A 22,457-nucleotide genomic window follows, 5' to 3' on the forward strand; every position below is an offset into this window, starting at 1 on the left:
CATTGCTGAAAGGAGATAATATATTACATATAGTCATACCAACTTTTTCTAATTTTGGTGCATATACTTGCATTTTTTTTTTAATTTGCTGTGTTCATTGAGTCGCTGAAGAAGCTCAGCCATTTATTATATATCAAAATATTCTGATATGTAATACATGACTGAGTTTCTTGTGTGTTTTTTTTTCTTTTAAAAACCCACGGATTAATAATCATTACTACTTTTCATTAAACTAGCATATTATGTCAGCGATTTCCATCTAAGGATTTGTAGGGTTTTGCATCACTGTATGTGATGCAAAACCTATAAATCCTTAAATGGAAGTTTACAACTGTAAGCTAATTGCTCACATCAAGCGGGATACTTGTTTTAGTGACTCGGAAGGATGCAAGCCTGAGTCAAGCCTGAGCCTTCGCTGGTATTGAACTCGTAACCCTTTGATTTGTGAGTGAATGGCTGCAGTACACGCATTTAACCACTGCACCACCAGGGCTCAATTCTTACAAGTGTGTCAATATGTTATTTTCATTAAAGACAGACAGACACAGACAGACCGCTCTAATGTGGAGATTTATTTTGTTGCACTGTTTAATGACAAGTTTAAAACAAATTTGGTTTTCACAAATGTAATCATTTGTTGTACATTACAAAATTGCAGTTGTGAATAATAATGCATAGATATTTGCAGGACAATGTGATACATGTATATGTGTGCATACCTCCAATTTCCCAAATTTGGCAGGGACAGTCTCAGTTAATCCTGTCGTCCTTTTCAGCTGCCTTTAAAATGTTCCAGTTTCTTTCTCTTGCTTTTTCTTCTTGCTGCAAGCTGAGTACAAGGTGGAAAAGTCATTTGCACTAATTTAACTGAACAGGGCAAAAAACGAGGAAAGGAGGAAGAATCTTGCCCTTCTCAGTAGACTCAGAGCAAACTGTTGCAGCTTCTCCTAGCTTGTGTGTTTTGCCTTATTGACAACTTTTGTCATCTTGACTACATTTTGATGTTCTTTGGCAGTGTGTCCCCCTGTGAAATGTTGGAGGGTATTGGTGAGAGTGGCAAAAGACAAACACTTGTATTTGTATACAAGTGTTTGTCTTTTGCTGGGAGCCACTTTTCAAACTGGGCAAGTGTTATTACGTTGCCAAAGTACAAACTGGAGACAGTTCCTGTACATTTAATAAATGTGTGTAGAAGAGGGAATTTCAACAACTGTTGCTTGTCATGCAGCAAGTAACACCTGCTAAAATTCTCTCTTCTGTGCAATAAAAATGCAGGAGCACCCTCCAGTTTTCACTCTGGCAACCTAGCAAATGTGAGAGGGCCAGGGGTCCTCATCTGCAGTGGGCCAGGACTCCCAGTTTTCATCTTCTTTGACTTGCAAGTTACAGTGGTTTCATTCATTCTTTCATTTTCTATTCCACCTACCTGCTGAAAAAGAACCACCCAGTGTTTTGCCCAAATGCCATCCTCCAAAATGCTGGCCCCATTTCTGGTATTTTGCGCAGAGCATTCTTACTTACAGCTGATATAAGAAATTGTAATCAGTTGCAAAGGGAGGAAAAAGCAGAAGAAATACTTATCAACGAGCTGTTTCTTTTGCTTCCCCAGGCTGTGTTTTCATGAAGAAATCTCAGAGCTGCTAACAATCCTACAAAGGGGAGCTGAAGACCTTTGAGGCAAGCCATGCAGTCGTCATGGAGACTGATGCTTTTGCTGTCACTCACTAGCTGTTTTACAGGTAAGAACAAAACTCTTAACGATATTGTTTTATGAATGTTCAAAGAGAATGGAAAACATGAAAGCAAAGCAAGCGCTGCTTGTCAAAGTCAGAGCGTCGACGGTAATGTGCATTTAACAAACTCTATAGACACACAAGTACAGGACACCTAAGTTAAGAGCTATAGCTGAGCCATAATAATATCTCATCCACCTTTGTCACTCTTTTTCCATTATAGAGCTGAATATATAGTTGAAAGGGATTCCAATGACCATCTAACCCAATCCCCACCCCCACCCCCGCCAGTGCAGGAATCCACATTAAGCACCCCTTGGCTGTCTAATCTTCATTTAAAAACCTCCACCAATGGAGAGTCTGCCATCTTTTAATCTATTCCATGTCAAACAGCTCTTACCATTTGGTAAATCTTAACCTTCCAAATCGCATCATCTGGGACGGACTGGGAATTGAAGGGAAGGGAACGGAACAAGTGAGGGACTTCTGAGTGCAGTAAAATGCATCCCCCACTCATTCCCCACTCGTTCCCCGTCCCTTCCTTTCTGTTCTCATCCCATTCCATGGAGCCCCTGTGCGGTAAGGTTCTAGGTCTTGGTGTCTAGTTTCGTAGTCAACTGTCAATAGATTGGTTTCATGCCAACACATAAAGGAATGAATGAAATAAAATGAAATTAGGAGGAGCTGCAAGATGTAGTGGCGGTGGCGGTTGTAATGATGATGATAGTGTTTGTGTGTGTGTGTGCATGTTAGCCCCTGTGGGGCTAATGCAGCTCCTAGTCTTCATATATATATATATATATCACTGCATATGATGCTTTAAAAAAGTACTTGAGGGCATTGCTTAGCATTTATACAGGGGTGGGCAATTGTGAGAAGACTAGGAGCTGCATTAGCTCCACAGGAGACCTTGGAGAGCTACACCCATCCATTGTGTCCCCCCCCACACACTTCAAAACATATGCCCACACATACCCCTAAATACTCTCCAATGGGCATGGAGGCATTTTGCCATGTTTTTGGCCTGGCTGGGGGTATTCTAAGCACTTTAGTTTAGCAACTGCTCACTTCCTATTTTAGAAAAGGGCTTCTCTGGATCTAAAATGGCCTGAGGTTGCCAGCAGCAATGCTAACAATACCTCTACAGGCTTTAGAAGACATTTATTTTATTTTATTTTTTAAAAAGTTCTTTTTTAAACCCTACTGGCCACAAAATGGAATTGGGGGGAGGGGGTCTGCATGCAAACGTTTGGGTGTACTTTGCTCACCTGTGGCCTAAACATTCAGTAGGCTGAAACATACCCAGAAGAGATTAACCAAGATAATAAAGGGCCTGAAAACCAATTTCTATAAGGAACAGCTTAAGAACATGAGAATGTTTAGCTCAGAGAAGAGCAGACCCAGAGGTGACACAATTTCTTGTTGTTTGGCACACAACAACAACATGACACCTGTACTATTCTCCCCCAGCACTGCATTTCTAATAAAATGATTTATTTTCCTGTCACCTTTCTTCACTGTCCAGCTTTCCCAACCATACATAAAATACAATGGCATAGATAATGGTGATATGATAGCCCTCTTTAAATATTTGAAAGCATGACATATAGAAGATGCACCAAACTGCTGCAGAGCCTGTGACATGGACAAGCCTATGAACTCTCAGTTAGGTCGTTATTTTAGTGTATGATGGGGATGCTGTAGATGCCATTTTTCTGGATTTCAGCAAAACATTTGATAAAGTTCCCCTTGATATTTTGATTAACAAATTGATTAAGTATGATATACATGGAAACACCATCAGATGAATCCATAATTGGTTGGAAAACTATGCTAATCGAGTTGTCATCTTTGGCTGCATTTCAAATTGGAAGGAGGTCTCGAGTGGAGTGCCACTCTGTCCTGAGGCTATCACTCTTCAAACTTCAAATAAATTTCTTAAATTTAAATAAAAACCCAATGATGTAGATGGTGGAAATTCTTATCAAGTTTGTAGATGATGCAAAACTGAGGGATAGCTAACACATTGCAAGATAGGGGCAGAATCCAAAAGGACTTTGATAAACTAGAAAATTCAAAATAATAGCATGACATTCACCAAAAACAAATGTAAAAGTCCCCATTTAGGCCACAAAAACCAAATATGCAAGTATAGGATGGAGTGCAAGAGAAGAGGGTTTTGGGATTATTGTTGATTATGAGTTCAACATGACCCAGCAGTGTGATTCTGCCACAAAGAAGGCAAATAATATTTTTGGCCTCCAATAATAGAACCATAGTTTCCAAGACAAGGGAAGCAATAGTGTCACAATATTTTACACTAATAAGATCTCATCTGGAGTACTGCATTTGGTTCTAAGCATCTCTTTTTAAGAAAGATACTGTCAGAATCTGGCATATTGATGGTTATTGTTGTAAAATATAAGAATGTTTAACTGACTGTTATAGTGTTTTAGATATGCAGACGAATTATATGAATGATAGAGATATCAGAATGATGGGAGGCACAGTACCAATGGAAATAATTGATGATAGTTCAAAGGGATGCTTGTTGCCTGCTGCTGGAATGTGCAGATGTGTGTGGGAGGAATTTTTCAGTGTCTGCTGGTGGGAAACAAAGTAGAGATGAGACCAAGATGGTTTTGGGGGCTGGCTGAATGAGGCTTATATGGAAGAGATGGTTGGTATGTTTTAATCAGTAAATTAATGGGGTGGGACATTGTTAATATTGGTGGATGACAGCACTTCTGTCTGCAGGTGTCATCCTGCTGACACCTATGGTATTTCTGGAATAAGGTTTTACGATTTGCAATGTAGAAAACTTGTTTAATAAATCCTGGGAGAAAAACAGTTCTTAACAGATATAGACAAGTTGGAGCAGGTTCAAAAAAGGGCAACAAGGATGATAAGAGGTATGGAGAACCAAGCATATGAGAACAGATTGATGGAGTTGGTTATGTTCAGCCTGCTGAAGAAAAGACTGTGGGGTGACATGTTTGCACTCTTTAAATATTTAAAATGCTGTCCCAGAGAGTAGGGTGCAGGTTTATATTCTACTGTCTAATTGTATGCAAAATAGAAATGTATTGTCCTATTTTGTTTGCTTATTGAACTGTTAAATATATATTCCGCCTTTCATGTTGATATCATAACAAGGCAGTGCAAAGGATAGTAATGTGGTGAATGACCAAGGGATAAACCAATTGTTCTATGAAGTGCTTCAATAATCCTATTACCCTCTGGTCATGTTGAGGAATCCTTGGAGCCCTGTCAGGCATGAGATGTTTGAAAAGCACCTTTAAGATTTTTTAAAAAACCATATCCACCATGGTTCGCTTTGGATGATTTACTCAGGTCAGTTTTCCTCACACTTCACTTTAGAGATGTGAAAAGAATCTGTTGCATTTCTCCAACTCCTGCCTTCCTACCTGTTTGCTTATGGTTTTTTGTTGTTGTTGTTGTCGTTCAAAGCAGGTTATGAGACTTTATGTTTTTCTTCCCATGTGAAAATGCATGCATTATACATTTATTCCTGGTATATGTGTTTTGTGTACAGTGACTAAATTTTGCTTCATCTTATTTTTCACATGTAGACCTTTTTTAGCCATTCACGTTTTTAAAATATATGCAAGATTTCATGCATATGAAATGAACTATAAGTCTCACAGATCTGCAGATTTCTGGGGAAAGGTGCATTTAATATTGAAATGAGTGTTGGGAGATGCAAAATGGGTAATTTCAGCAAAGATTTTGAAAACACAAAAATACCTTATACACACCTTATACCTCTGTAATTTATATGGAGACATATTTGTATGAATGTAGTTCTCTGATCCTCCCATCCTTCTCGGTCTAGAGTCAGAGTCCTGTCATGCATGAGGAATATTAATTTTTATACTCATAACGTGGTGGTAATAGTAACAAAACAAAGACAACAGAATAAATAAGAAGAATATTAATATTATTATTTAATTGACAATATGAATATATACATTTGGTAAAAATGGTGTGAGAATTGCACACCATGTTGGTTGGACTATTTTGTTTATTTAGACTTGTAAAAAAAGGAATGAAAGGAGGATTAAGACTTGGTAAAACAGAGCAGCACAGAAATGCAAATGAAATTAGAACCCTTTTCTAAGGATACTCAACCTTTACAGTGATAAGGGCCACATGCAGTTCTAGCTTGGGGCTAAGAATGTAATTCTTCACGGATTATCTTCTCAGAGGAAGCAAGACGTAACTAGCAATTTTCTTCCCAAAGATCAAAACCTGCACAAATCTTGAAAACTTTTCCGTTTGGAACTTATTGTGTACAAAATTCACATGTGCTCCCCCTTTGCACAGAAAACAACATTTTCTGTACCTGTAGCAGCATTTTCTGTTCAAAAAAGTATCTCCTTACAGAAATATTATTTTCTACACAGAAAATGCAGTTTTGGACACAGAAGGTATCTGTGGTATTATCTGTATAAAACAACCATGTATGTAAAATAACCATGTAAGGTTTTTGCATCTAGTTAGTCTAAGATTCTTCTCATCAGGGTTTCTCAGCATTTGAGAACCACATTCTTACCATTGTTTGATTTTTCTTTAAAGAAAAACTGTTTCCATCCCTACTTAGTTCTGAATGTGGCATGCACATGTGTGTACACGTATTCCTTAATCTTATTGATAGTTCCAACTAGTGTAAAACATTGAATCAATGGAATTTACTTATGTGTATGGGATTTGTTATTCAGCCATTGATTCAATGCTGGAATTAACTAATATGTTTCAAGTTATACTGTTTCTCATACAGAGGCACATAATATATAAACACAGTACACATACACACATGCATCCATATGTATATAGGCATACACAAGCACACACAGAGGCCAGGCTCTGGGTTGTGTTGTGCATCTGTATTTCCCTGACACATGTGGTTGTACTGTTTCAGCCACTGTGCAATGGACATATTCAATTTATGAATGTTTCTCTGTGCATACACCCAGGCACCCTAGCAAAACATACCTCCTCTCCATGTACATCCTAACTTTAATAAAGATGCTAAACACAAGATGCTGCCTAACACAAATCGAATGGTAGCAGGTACTGCTGCAATTATCTCCTGAAAATTTAAGAAATGCAAATGCTATTATGTTAAATAGAAGGCACAATAATATTGAAGCAAACATTTTTATACAATCATCTTCTTTAGAAAAGCTGTGATAAACCTGAGGATCTAGTCAATGAATTAAAAAGGATAACACAGACCTCAGTGAATACCTCACAGGAACCATTACTAACTGAAAACAAAAAAGGCAGAGCAGGTATTCAGTTTTAAATAGCAGTATTGGATGATTCACTAATGCTTTTGGTGTTTTATGTTCTTCAGACTAATATTCTGCTTAGCATTTAATTTCAAATACCACACAATATTGTTTTGCAATGTTAATCTTTCACTATTTTGTGGTTTACATGCAAATAGGATGCAGTCTCATTTAAGGAATGTATGGATTGAAACAGCTGATAACAGTATATGGCATTTCCTAGACTTATAAATAATGGAGGGTAACATACATAAGACATGGGAGATAGATAATTAGGTCTACCTTTATTTCTATTTTTAGATAAAAAAAACAAGCTGTCGAAGCATTGAACTGGACTGGGGCAATAGCCATAAGAATTTTTTTCTTGCCCTTCTCTCTATACTCCCCCATAACATTCACAGCCATACAGTATCTGGTCCTACTGCATGTTCTACCATGAAAATTGTTGTCAAGATCCTATGTTATGCTTGTTAGAATACAATTATACTATTTTTATACAGTAGTTGTGCTACACCATTCTCGTGGTGAATACAATACATTTAACAACTGTTAATGCAAAAATTAAAAAGGCAATTAAACCACAACTCTGTTTAAAAAACAAATTAAAATAGCTGTAAAAATACATTTCAAACCTAATACAATGCAGATAAAATACCTCATGCATTGCGACAGCTAAAAAGGCCAATGCAATTTTAGGCTGCATCAATAAAAGTATAGTGTCTAGATCAAGAGAAGTAATAGTGCCACTATATTCTGCTCTGGTCAGGCCCCACCTGGAATACTATGACCAGTTCTGGGCACCACAATTCAAAAAGGACATTGAGAAACTGGAGCGTGTCCAAAGGAGGGCGACTAAAATGGTGAAAGATCTGGAAACCATGCCCTGTGAGGAACGACTCAGGGAGCTGGGTATGTTTAGCCTGGAAAAGAGAAGGTTAAGAGGTGTTATGATAGCCCTGTTTAACTACTTGAAGGGATGTCATATTGAGGAGGGAGCAAGCTTGTTTTCTGCTGCTCCAGAGACAATGGATGCAAGCTACAGCAAAAGAGTGTGAAACTTGGGATTGTTCTGACCAAAAATCCACAAGAAATTAATGTAAAACCAAAAGTTTATTGTAAAAGATAAGGTAGAAGCACCTGGGACCACCATCCCAGACCACCTCCCTTTTCCTCCTGACCCGCCCAAATAGCCAACCCCCCCTTTTCCCCCTTCATCCCAGAGAAAGGGATTCTACATCAAAGCTGCTCTAGCGAAGTGCCATTTGGTTCCTAAGCTCCTCTGTCCTGAGAAATCTATGGATGCGGGAATAGAGGGTGTCTGTTAACCATCACTCCATCATAAAGCTGCCTGAATGGCACCAATTGCTTGCTGCTCTCAGCTGACAGTTCCTGGTACGTGATCATCCACAGCATATCCCATGGTGGCCGCCACTCCTTCCCAGGATGCCTTTCCAATTGAGTCCTACAGATACATACCTTTATTTAATACATACATATACAGTGGATCTTTGTTATACGCTGGGGTTTGGTTCCAAGATCCCCCGTGTATAACAAAATCCGTGTATGCTCAAGTCCCATTAAGTATAATGACATAGCAAAATGGTGTCCCTAATAAAAAATGGAAAATCAAGGTAAATTTATACTTTTTTGGAACTTTTTCAAACCGTGTAAGCTTAAATCCGTGTATAAAAAATCCGTGTATAAGAAGGGCCGACTGTATTGCTAACACACCCTAAGATTTATATTTATATATGAGAATATATATATATATATATATATATATGTGTGTGTGTGTGTGTGTGTGTGTGTGTGTGTTCACTACTAGATAGGATCAGCAGCTTCAAACAGTCTACCACTCCTAAGATGCTGCCTTGAAACATTCCAACACATCATACCACAAGTAAAGGTTGTATGTACATATCATCAATGTGCATGTAACTAATTACTAACTTAAATGACTTAATCTAAACTCTTTAACTCATCATGACAGAACCCCGAATGAATAAATGAATGAAGGGGGTTTCTGACAAAGAGATCTCATGCTGTCTGACAGTGGAACACACTCACTCAGAGTGTAGTGGAATCTCCCTCCTTGGACATCTTTAAACAGAGGCTGGATGGCCATCTGTTGAGGATGCTTTGATTTAGATTTCCTGCATGGCAGGGGGTTGGACTGGATGGCCCTTGTGGTCTCTTCCAACTCTATTATTCTACGATTTTATGATTCCATTTGCTCCAATGAGCAAACAAATAAAAGCTTGCCCATATAAAAAAGGTCTATGCCTGCTGGCAGAAAGATAACAGGGAAGGGGCCAATCAATGATGCATCCACGGTATAGAAATAACACTGTTTGACACCATTTTAAGAGCTATAACTCCAGCCTATGGAATGCTAGGATTTTGAGTTTTACAAGGTCTTTAGCCTTCTTTATCATAGAGTGCTGGTGCCTCACAAAACTACAGATCCCAGGAGCCATGGCAGTTAAAGTGGTCCCAAAATGCATTATTTCTACAGTGCAGTTACACAATCTCTCATGGAAGTGAATTTCACAATATGGGAGAAGTCACTTGGAAACCTTCTCACATTTCTTCAGCAAACATGCCACTGCTAGTGATCTTAATGGTCTTAAAAAATGTTAAATGCCAGGCAGCTTCACAGAACTATCTATCTGTTTTAGCCTCAAAGTAACTTTTTTTCTTGTCGTTGTTCATAAGTTGGCCAAAATATGACAAGACATGACTAGATATCATTTGCTGACCAACCCAGAAATAATGAGAAAAGAATAAGAAAGATGGGTTGAAACATGGGCCATTTATTAACTTGATCAATTTATTAATTGCTTAAAAGAACTGCAACTACTGCAACTAGGAGAAAAAACTAGTGTGGGAGCAGCTGCTGCCAGAGGTCTCTTCCTCAGACCACATCTGCAGCTTCCCCTGGGTGATCACAACTGAATCCTGAATGAGAACCTAAAGACTGGGTTACTCACTGGCCGGCCTGCATCAGAAAGAGCAACCGGAAAGTCCCACTCCCAATCCCCAAGGATTAAAGAGATGGTTTATCTTGCAGACCAACCTTAAGGGCAATCTCTTTCTTCCACCTCCCAGTCCCAAGACCTAAAGAGGTAGTCCCAGAGATGTCTCTTCCACCCAAGTGGTATCCTAGATGCTTGCCAAACTAAAAATCATACTCCACTCTTACCAAATGATAACCTACTTTGACACCACCCTAGCCAATTTTCCATTTCCGACTGGGAACAGCATGGGGTAGATGAAAAGGCCAGTAGAAAAGGGAAAAAATTCTTACCCAGTCCAGAAGCGACCAAGATACTTCATACTGCACCAGTGGCGGGAGGGTGAGTCGATCACTCCAGCCAAAATGAGACTCTGGGGGTGGAAGTTTCCAAAACAACTCTGACCACGCCTCCAGCAATCTCCTGCCATGGCATAATTGCTGTGGCACCTTTTAAATTATGCATTCCATCCTCAACAACTCTGTCGGGGGGGAGGGGGGGATGCAACTTCCAGTCACTATTGTCGCCTATTTGAGGGTGTTCAAAAATGGTTTGTGGGTGGAAAGCCTCCCAAAATTGAGCCAGAATTCTGGGATGTGATTCAGGGGAAGGAGAGAGTTTTGATGGCTGCAGAATGGTGTTTGGTGGCTACTTCTGGCCCACAGGACGGGCTTCCCTCATTCTTGGTTTTTACCAACAATTCAATTGGAGTCTTCCTAAAACAAACTGTTTCTTACTGCCTGACTCCTCAGACCTGCCCCTGAATTTATTCATACTAGAATGTCTGGAGATTACATGTGCTAACATGTCCACATATATACTACCATAATTTCCATATCACTGGAAGAATATGTGGATGGCAGGTTTGGACATTTTACAGATGATTGGAGGCTGTCAAATCCTGAGAGATACCTGTCATCTGATGGGCTGGAAAGAGGGCTTTGTTTTCAGGATAGTTTTTACGTTCAACTCTTTAATGTACCTCAACGAAAAGAATGCCATTGTCAGCCATTCATTTAGTTGGTGGACATTAAAGATCAATAATCCTGGGGTGGGGACCAAACCAATCTCTGCCCCTGGTGACCCCAATCATTAAGAAGCAAGGTTTCCTCTCCCTATCTAACTTCATGCTGTGTTCTGTTTTTGTTGCATTAGAGTGTGCCAAGCTGCAGTATAGCTTAACCTATTAGATCCCAGCTTGTAGATATATAGATAATTGAATTCAAGGCAGATGGGATCACGTTAGATGTCAAGGTAAGCTGTAATTCTAACAATGCACTTTTGGGCTCTGTCTCTTTTGACGTCTGATCGCATCGCTCTACAATTACACCTGTGTTGTGTTACTGCAGTCACTGAAGCATGTTTGCTGCTGAAAATGCTTTCTCCTATTGATTTGTGTTTCACATGGTCCACTAAGCCAGATGCTTTAGTGTTTTAGCTTTCAGTATTCTTTATTCCATTCTGTTTCAAGAGTAGTGCAATAGATTTCGACAATAACTGTTGACCATGCTTACAGGATTTGAACGTGGGCATTAACTGTTGACCTGGTTTTCCATCATGAGGGGAAAGCATGTATTCAGCATAAAAAGGGCCAGCAGTTTACTTCCTTTTTGTTACATTTTTACTTCCTTTTGCCCAAGATGGAATACATGTTTTAAGTGATTGTCTTGGGTGAATCCTTCATGGCTCAGTGGAAGTTTGAACCTAGGCAAGCAGGCGAGAAATTGTGAAGCTAAAATTACTATTCTTCTTTTTATAGCACCACATTCATTCTGATTTAGGGCCATATTGGATTACCATAGATCGTACACAGAAATACGTTCATATTTTCATATACATTGACATTAATATATATGAATATCTTTTTGTACATTTTTTGAAGTGCATACATTCACTCATTGACAAAACTTTGTGGGCTTTCACAAACAGACTTTTCCCACCCCCTCCCTCTCTCTAAATACATGATGTTGGTTGCAAATCATATCACAAATTCCAAAGTGTATGAATTTTGAATTGCCAGTATTATCTAGCTTTGAATTCTTTTCTTGGAATTTTGAACATGGTACATTCATCTTAAGGTGTGATGCCAGTGCATTTCTCATGCATTCCTAAACCTGAGGTTGCATATAATAAGTCCCAAACTGCAGATAGTCTTTGAAAACTATACAGTTTTTTGAGACTTTTTCACAAAGTAAGAAACTTGCTAAAATTACTCATTGCTCCTTTTGAGAATGAAATTATCAAAGAATTAGATTCCTGGGGTGCATCTATACGGTAGAAATAATGCAGTTTGACACCACTTTGATTGCCATGTCTCCATCCTTCAAAATTCTGGGATTTGTAGTTTTGTGAGGCACCAGCATGCTTTGGCAGAGAAGGCTGAACACCTTAGAATCATAGAATCATAGAATAGTAGAGTTAGAAGAGACCGCACGGGCCATCCAGTCCAACCCCCTGCCATGCAGGAAATCCAAATCAAAGCATCCCAGACAGATGGCCATCTAGCCTCTGCTTAAAGACCTCCAAGGAAGGAGACTCCACTACACTCTGAGGGAGTTTGTTCCACTGTCGAACAGCCCTTACTGTCAGGAAGGTCTTCCAAATGTTGAAGTGGAATCTCTTTTCCTGTAGCTTGCATCCATTGTTCCGGGTCCTGTTCTCTGGAGCAGCAGAAAACAAGCTTGCTCCCTCTTCAATATGACATCCTTTCAAATATTTAAACAGGGCTATCATATCACCTCTTAACCTTCACTTCTCCAGGCTAAACATCCCCAGCTCCCTGAGTCGTTCCTCATAGGACATGGTTTCCAAACCTTTCACCATTTTAGTCACCCCTCGTTTGGACACGCTCCAGTTTCTCAACATCCTTTTTAAATTGTGGTACCCAGAATTGGACAGAATATTCCAGGTGGTGGCTGACCAAAGCAGAACACAGTGGCACTGTTACTTCTCTTGATCTAGACACAATCCTTTAATGATGCAGCCTAAAATTGCATTGGTCTTTTTAGCTGCCGCATCACACTGTTCACTCATGTTCAACTTGTGGTCTGCTTGGACTCCCAGATCTCTTTCACATGTGTCCCCCATCCTATATCTGTGCATTTCTGTGTTTCTGTGTTTAAATGGACATCCCAAATAAGAGAAGGGAATAAAAAAAAATGAATACATTTTAATAAATTAATAAATATAATAAATAACAATACAAGCTGCATCACCAGCCCAAAGGAATGCCGGTGTAAGCTGTGAGTTTAAAACACTGCAAAGAGAGAGAAGTTCATTTCAATTGAAAGTCCTGCATTAAGTGCAGGATTGAGTGTCACGAAAGCCAATAAGAGAAAAGGAATGTGTTTTATATTGCTCTCAGCCCTATATTTCACTCAGGGCTTTTAACTAAACACAACAATTCCTTCAGACCAAGAAGCCACATGTATAGGCATCTGTTCTGGTCCCCAAAGTTGGAAGCTGGAATTGGAAACAGCAGGGCTTCACGGAACAGCCGGTCAAACCATTTATACATCAGCACAAAAATTGCCCTTAAGAGATGAACACGTGTAGAACTAATGCAAGTTTCAGCACCCTGCCTGCTATTCTGACCTGCAGCTGCTGGTGGGAGAAAGAACTTTCGACTCTCATATTAGATCCCTCCCTCTCCATCTGGCAAGTTGGAAGCTTGAAGTGCAACTGAAGGGAGTGCCTCTCAAAGCTTCCCAAAAGCTGCTCAATGTGCATCATTCAGATTCCTTGCCATCTCTGCCAGGATTAAAAAAAAAATCATTGCCTACAGGATCAAGAAGTCATTAACCAGACCCCATCTAATATTTATCCCTCCCATATAAGCTGAAGGCTATTTTTTAAAAAAATAATTTTCTGTACCTTCTGTCCACTTTTATTAAGTCCACCATCATTTGCAAGAGCCAACAACTTGTCTTAGTTTTAGGGATGTAATTCTTCACCAAGTTTCTTCTCAAAGTTTGCAACAAATAATTTCAACAATTTTCCTCCTGTTGCAAGGAAGTCTACAAAAACCAAACAATTTTCAAAGACTATTCACAATTTGGGACTTATTCTTTGCAAAATTAGCACAGGGTTGTTTTGCCAAGAAAACAAAATTTTTGAACAGGAAACTGCATTCAGTGCAGACATGTTGATTTCTGTGCAAGAAATATTGTTTTCTGTGCAGATAAGAAAAAGCTTTAATTGTGGATTTGTTTGGCACTAGATTGTCATATTGTTTTTTTATGGAGAAAATAGCATTTTTGCCTGGAAAATAATATTTCAATGCAGAAATATTAATACCTGAACAAGAAATACTGTTTTCTATGCAAATTAACCATGTGTAAATTTTATGCAGAAAAAAAATTCCCTAATTACATCTTTTTTTCTGTGTAAAAAACATTTTCTGTGCAGGAATTAATATTTCTGCACTGAAATCTTATTTTCCACACAGAAGATGCTGTTTCCTGGACAAAACAACCACATGTGAATTTTACAGAGGAAAAAGTCCAGAATTCTTCTCAAGGTTTCTGGACACTTGAAAAACATGCTGTTCAACCATTTTCTGAATATTCTTTCCATCTCTTTCCAGTTTGTTTCTTGTCCACTTACTTAGTGTTCTTGCCCAGTATCTTTTCATGCCCCTCATGAAAAAGGAGTCCAAGTTTCACTGAATATACCTGGTAGGAAAATGTCCCTGAACCCACCAAATATACATGGGAGGAAGCATAAGAACTTTCTGTTGATAAGAGATGTTATCCACTATCAGTGGGTAAACCATCATTGGTGGATAGTCCTTCATTGAAGGTTTGCATGCAAAGGTTAGATGGTTGCTCCTCAGGGTTATTTATGGTGGATTCCTATACAAGTGGACTAGGTGGACTTTAGGGATCCTACCAACTGAAGGATCCTGTGTTTGTGAAATAGATCTAAACCTAGGCCTCTCTGTTCTATTGCATGCTGACTTTCACTTGAAGCAAACTGAGCTTCTGGTCTCATGCTGTGTACAGGGAGGATAGTGGAATACCCAGAATCCTACTGCATGACTCTAGCCAGCTTCTTACTCTCTTCTTCATTATAGTGATATAAATCTTTACTAATTTTCTTCTCAAGGGAAGCTGTGAAATATTCGTTATTTTCTTCATCCTGTAAGACTATTATCAGTTCAAGCTTATTTTGCACAAAATGTGCACATGGTGGCTTTTACAGAAAACATTTTCTGCCCCTGAATATTATTTTTCTGCACAGAAAATGCTCTTTCCTATGCAGAAAATGCCGCTTTCAGTACAAAATAATCACATGTGAATTTTGCATAGATTAAGTCCCACTCCTTATCAATCCTGATTTTTGACAAAATTTCTTCACACTCAAGAAACACATATTTCAAATATTCTTCCTTTCTCATTGACTCAGAGATCAGGACTTGATTAGGGTGGTTTCCACATGGGCCTGAATACTGTGGGAGCACCTCAAAATATTCTGGCCCTGGAGCTGACCTGCCATCCTCCCATTACATGGTACAACAGCAGATGGCTGTTCACACATGTTCCACTGTAACACTCGTTGCTGTGGGTTGCTCCCTCTGGGGCCAAAAACAAGGCACCCATTCTTGCTCACATTGCTGAGCACCTTGTTTTGACCCCAGAAGGAGTGAGTATGGCAAATGGCATAGAGGAACATGTTCTAAACAGCTGCCCACCGTACCTCTGAAAGTCTCTGGAAGAACTGGAGAAAAGGGTTACTTTTAAAAATATGGGTTTAACAAGGTATACTATGGGTTTGGTGCTGAAGTGGCCAGATCTTGTCTAGACAGTTCACACCAGAAACAGGGATTGTGCCCTGAGTTGTCAGGACCACTTGCCTTGAGGACAAGGGGAGAACATGATATTTGGCCCATGTGGCTATGGCCTAGGACAGCTGTTTACATATCTCCAGAAGACAAAAGTATTGTCTTGCAACATGTGAACAAGTGCTAAAAGATCAGTACCTTTTGATTTACATATATGCTTGAAAGGTGTCAATCAGGTGAGATGATTTTAGAATCCCTAAGGCCCAAATCTGTCCAGCATCCCAGAATTTATGAAGTAAACAGGCTGTCATTCTGTTTATTACTCCTCTTGGTTACTCTAGCTGGAATAAGCCCATTGAATTGTGAGTCGACGTGTATGTAAATCCATCTGATTCAGTGGCTCTGCTCTATTGCCTTGGGTCCCCTTCTGAGAGAGCGGTAGCATATATGTTAAATAAATAATTAAATAAAATATTCTAGTCTGCACTAACAATAGGATTCAAGCCAGCCATTTTAGCAGGGATGCCTTACTTTTAGTTAAGTTTCTTTCCTGTCAGTTTCAATTTGACATTGGTCTGTTGCTTTTTTGCCTTCTCCCCACGGGGTATGAGTCACTCCACAAAAAGAGCCACCACAGCGGGCATAGAACAGAAAACCTGTTGACAGTCTCAGTAGAGAAAGCATGGTTTAATTCAAGAACAAAGAAATTCTCATCTGCCCTTTGACCACTGCTTACTGCTTTCCTTTGAGGTATACAAAGGAACTGTCCTTTATATGGTGCCCTTCTCTTAACAAGGGATATGGAGTGAAAATTTATTTCATTCAAGATAAGAGAGAAATTCCTTAGTATTATGGTATGTAGCAAACAGTGGTGTTGGTTAAAACAGTTCCTTATAATAAATATACATTTATATATATAGAATATACACATTGTGGTTAGGCAAAAACAAATCTTTGATCAATGTTATTTTTCCCCATATTAGAATACTAAAAAACTTTTTTTTTAGTTGGATAACTTCTTTAAAAAACATTTTGAGTTACGATTGGAAATGGGACCTTTTGGGTTTCACTGGAATATTTTTTTGGAAAAGACAAAAGTAAAATACCAATGAAAAATATTTTCCACTAAGTACATTTAATTTGTTGTTGTTGTTGTTGTTGTTTTTAGAATGGATCCCCTCCTGGAATAAAATTAAATACAGGTGAACTAGGCAGCCGCCTAGAGTGGCAAAATTTAGGGGCAGCTTTGCAGCTTTTTTGTATAATTTTCTGTGTAATTAAACAATATTAAAGTAAAAACTCATTACAGCAAACGATGTAAAAGCAAGCTACCGTATGACGGTTTCTTTGTACAATGGCCAAAACATAAATGTGGGCCCCCTGTGTTCTTGATATGGTCACATAGTACATCATGCGCCTTCTGCATGTGCCTTGAATGTAACTTCAAGGTCAACAGCCCTCTCTCTTCTCACCTTACCCTTGGTGCCACAACACAGAACATCAGTTGCCAATCGTCTTGAGTTTACTGTTTACAACAAACAAACTAGTCTATTTTCGTGTTTTGCATTTTTGGTAGTGATTATGCAATAGTGTTTCAGTGTTTGATTTTGAACGTTTGCTAGTACATTTAATACCGTGTTGCATTCTTACAACAAGTTTTAAACTAAGTAAAGAGGAAGTTTTAGTTGTTTAGGTAAGTACTCTATTTATTATTAAATTATCTTAGGGGATGGGGGGTGCACAGCCGCCCTGTATCCTACGTCTTTTATCATTGTGTAATCAGAAATCAGAAAAAGAATGTTGTTCTATAAAAGGCAATAAATTAGGCTACAGAGACAATAAAAGCAGAAGGCTAAAACTTTAACAAAAGGAGACGAACTACTCCAACCTATACAATAAAATACAAAGAACATTAGTTAAATAGCAAACACAACTGTAACCAATCTAGTCATCTCACTTACTTAGTTTCACCTACTTAGTCTTTAACCTAAGCGTAATAATAATAATAATAATAATAATAATAATAATAACAATAATAACCTGTAAAAACCTAATTGGCTTTTTGACTAATTCTCAATACTTTGATAAGAGATTGGAACCTAAGTTTTATGTCATGTTTAGCTTTAACAAACGAAACAGCAGAAATCAAGGGGTGAAAATAATTATGAGGTGTGACAGGGGGTGCCAAAATATTTCTTGCCTAGGGTGGCAAAATACCTAGAGCCGGCCCTGATTAAATAAATAAACAGAAGATAAAGAATGTGTGTTTAAGCCTGACCATACACAACTGAATTCCATTGAATTCCGTCGGAGTGTAGTGGAGTCTCCTTCCTTGGAGATCTTCAAGCAGAGGCTGGATGGCCATCTGTTGGGGATGCTTTGATTGGGATTTCCTGCATGGCAAGGGGTTGGACCGGATGGCCCTTGTGGTCTCTTCCAACTCTATGATTCTATGATTCTATGAAAGGATCTCCAAACATTTGTTATTGTTCAATTACATATTCTCTCCCCCCCCTTTTTTTTTCTTTATTAAAATCCTGCCTTTCATCCACAATACAAGATTGTGGCATGCATGAGTATCCCAGGCACTCACACTCAGCTTTAGCAATGAGGTGGTATCACATACATCCAGATCATTACTTTTCATTTTTATTAATCCCAGAGCTACTGGTGCTTCACAGAGATAAAATTGAAGACAATCCATGCTCATGGATGTAAAATATAAGGAGAACTAACACAGGAGGAAGAAGAAAGGACGGAAACCAGTTCTCATTTGTTTAGCTATTTAATAGAACCAGAATCTGAATGAAAGGCATATAGAGAGCATTATATTTGCAACTCCTCTGAAAAGAGGAGCTAAAAGTGGATATTAACTGGAAAAGAATATTATTATTATTATTATTATTATTATTATTATTATTATTATTATTATTAAGTTTTATTTATATAGCACTGTAAATTTACACAGCACTGTACATACAATCTTTTGATTAGACGGTTCCTTGCCCTCAGGCTTACAATCTAAGAAGACAAAACATAAAAGGAGAAGGGAATGGTATAAAGGTATAAAGGGCAGGAACTGAGAAAAGAAAGTGACATTGGACACAGGAAAGGTATTTTAAATAAGAAGAAAATATATATTAATATCTTTTATTTTATTAAAATTTATTTGACTTACACTGTGCCATTCTTTCAGATTTTGGACTTAACTCTGAACAAGACGAAAATAGATAGAGATAAGAACAACTGAGATAAAAGCAGACGAAAGTGATAATATAATGAAACAAATCATAATAGTAGAACACCACTGAATTAAAAAATCAATGTACAAACACATTAGTGCAAAAATGACAGTGACAATCCATTAAAAGTCTCTCCCCAGCAGCCAATATATTTCCAGTAGAGCATTTGAATGCAAGGGAAAAGGGTCTTTGCCTGTTAGGGAAAAGAGAACTGAGAAGAGACCAGTTTCATTTCTTTGGATGGAAGTTTCACATCTTATATACATGTAATGCTATCAGTGTTCATGCTCACTCACAGAGTAACAGAATCAAAGGCATTGACCACAGTCAGTGCAGGAGAAGCAACAGAACCAAAAAAGAAAAGAAGAATAATCATTTGTTCAAGATACAAATATTTGGATTTCATTTTCAATACCATAGGAAATAAGAGATTGCTCTCAGCAGGTTAGTATTAGGAATGTGAAGATTATGTGGAGAAGAGTACAAAGAAACCAAGGAAAAGAAAGAAGTGGGAATGAGACCACAGAGAAAACTGTATTCACAAAGAAGCTTAGGATTAATACAGAAAGATAAAGGAAGTCAATGGTGGACAAGATAAAAAGGAAGGTGATATGTTTAGAAATGCAGCCTTAGTTTTATTATAGTGCTGCCTGTGCCTTTCTCGGTAAGATTTTAGCAAAGCTTCCAACACAGAGTTATAGTCTCATCTGGTAACTATCCTGAGCACAGCCAGGATTTCTCCAGAACTGGTACAGATGAAACAAACCATAGGAGGGAGCATTTTGAGCTCTGTGCAATCCAGTAAATGATAGCATTCAAGCTCAGGGTAGCACTAAGGAGCCACTAGTTTGTGCTTAAAGCCTGTTCCTTCAGCACTGGAGCATGCTGCTAAAAACTGCCCTTGATCTCTTCTTAAGGTACTGTAGGTCTCATTATCCTAAGTACCACAGAGGAGAAAAACACATAGCTCCAAATATACTTTCATCTTCAAAAAACTGAAGTCTTGCAGACACTCCTAATATTGGTGGCCAGTGATATCCATGTGAATGCGGCAGCGAATTGGCTCTGGAATTTAGTCCATACTTTCCAGAAACTGTTCAAGATGCTGAACTCTGTCCTCAGAATAGGATCTGGCACCTTATTGGCATGGAACCACCCATCACCATAAACACTTGGTTGGTGTAATGACATAGACAGCAGATGGGTTGAACACATTCAATGTATTTGCCAAAGTCATATACCTGTAACTCCAAAGCAGGGAGAAGCATATATTTATTTATTTATTTTACATTGGTGACTGGTTAGCATCCTGTGTTCAGTCTGAAAACTACTTCAGCCCTTCAATTATTGCTCTTAATGAAAGGTGTACAGTGGGAAGGAGCCAATTTTCACTGCTACCCATGCTCCAGTGGGGCACATCATTTTTATTTAGCAGTATTTTTGTCACTAGGGCTTAAATATCCTAAAGGCATCAGATCCTGTCTGATCTTGGAAGCTAAGCAGGATCAGTCTTGTTTAGTACTTGGATGGGAGACTGCAAAGGAATATCAGTGGCTGTAGACTATATTTGAGAGGAGGGAACTGGAAAAAATGCTTGTCTGGCATTTTCCCATTTGAAAGGACTAGAACATCATAGACTAGACAAACACACTTTTAGAACTATGCAGTTATATAATAATAATAATAATAATAATAATAACAACAACAACAACAACAACAAGTTTTTAACACCTTATAATGCTAAATCAAAATTGGAAGTGAGAAAATGAGCATGCATGTTTCTTCAAGTTGGCATCATCTTGTGGAATCTTGGAATTTGTAGTTTAGAAAAGAGCATTTATAATTCTCAGCCTTTGTACAGCGCTGTGCATAATTACAGCGCTATAGAAATAAAGTTTAATAATAATAATAATAATAATAATAATAATAAAGAGCTTTTGAGCCTTCCTAAACTACAAACCCCAGCATTCCATAGGATATTGCCCTGGCAGTTAAAGTAGAATGTTGTACTATAACCTTGTAGTATGATAAGGCTAAAAGCCAAACTTTTTTCATTCATTTTGGGCAATTTTCAGGGAATTCATGTTGGCTCTCTTCTGTGTACTGCAGACATGCAGCAAAAAAGACAAAAACTAGACTCACTAGAGAAACCAATTATCAGTACTGTCTGAGGTGCTTGACTTCAACAGTAGCTATTTACACAGAGTGTGGAAGCACAAACTCAGTTAGTAGTATTTGGCAATATTGCACAGACCAACCTTGAGTGATGCACAGACACAGTTGTTTTCTCCCAAAGTCCTTGGAGGCTTTTATCACTTGTTTCAATATGTACAGGTTATATACAAACTCTCCTGTAATTCTCTCCAACATTCACTGTCTGATATACAGTGAATTTACTCTATATAAACAACCCACCAACTTTAAGGCACTTATATACAATGGTAATGACTGAGGGTTGAAACCTAGTGTTACATCTCATTTACAGCCATATAAACTATTTTACACTGTCTTAAAGGGACATTGTTCCCACCAATTCCCCCCTTAAATGGAGGGGCTTTGTGTTGTCCAGTGGACTTAGGAGGGTGCAAGTGACGGATTGGGTCACATGCAGGCTTTTCTCTGTCCATTCATGTTTTTAGTGATTAACAGCTTCCTCTTTCCCTTCCTCCTCTTTTTCTCTCTCTCTCTATGTGTCTAGAATCTAAATACATATTTGAACTGGGCATTAAAGGCCTAATTCCCAACACAGTTTCCATTCCTATTTTCTCTCCTCAGAGGCAAAAAATCAATTTGCAAGACAGGAACTTTGAAGTTCCCACAAAATGACCTCTTTCTTTCTTCCCTTACAGAAGTAAATATAGCGCTCTCAGCAAGCATAAGGAAATAAAATTTGTGGCAGGAACTGGAGGTAAAAGCAGAATGAGACAAGGAGCTCACTTTCAGCAACCTGTGCTCCTCTCAATTTTGCTTGCAAATATTTGACTAAGGGATGCATTTGGTTTGGAGTATGCTTTGCATGAAATACTTCATTGGTTCTGTTCTATGGTTGTCTTTATTGTCAACTTCTGTTATGACAAATCCTATCTGTATTATAAACCCTTCTGCAATAACACCCAACATTATAGTCAATGGACTAAACAACTGAATACTTGTGATTATACAGCCTAGTAAGTGCAGTACCTGTCTCAGGCTCAATGGCTGGTAAACATCTTTCTCAAGAAGAGAATTACAATTATCATTCATATCAATTAAAGTTATTGTTGTCATTTGCTATCAAACTGGCTTCAGTTTGTATATAAGAGACCTCCATGAACCCCAAGTCATCAGGATATTTATTCAGAGCTGACTCAAGACATTTTGCTTCTAAATCA

General features: G+C 38.4%; 1 protein-coding gene across 4 annotated transcripts in view; it reads left to right on the top strand.

Moving 5' to 3' along the window:
* The window catches only part of CNTN5 (contactin 5), a 932,298-nt gene that overhangs the window by 445,493 nt on the left and 464,348 nt on the right, over window positions 1-22,457 (top strand). For all 4 annotated transcript variants that reach the window (XM_042459705.1, XM_042459707.1, XM_042459709.1 and 1 more), the window contains one exon: window positions 1,610-1,739. In XM_042459705.1, coding sequence (XP_042315639.1) covers window positions 1,685-1,739 — 55 coding nt within the window. In that variant the 5' untranslated portion in view covers window positions 1,610-1,684. The remainder of the gene's footprint in view (window positions 1-1,609; window positions 1,740-22,457) is intronic.

Source organism: Sceloporus undulatus, chromosome 3 (genome assembly GCF_019175285.1).
Source record: "Sceloporus undulatus isolate JIND9_A2432 ecotype Alabama chromosome 3, SceUnd_v1.1, whole genome shotgun sequence".
In the NCBI taxonomy this organism is placed as follows: Eukaryota; Metazoa; Chordata; class Lepidosauria; order Squamata; family Phrynosomatidae; genus Sceloporus; species Sceloporus undulatus.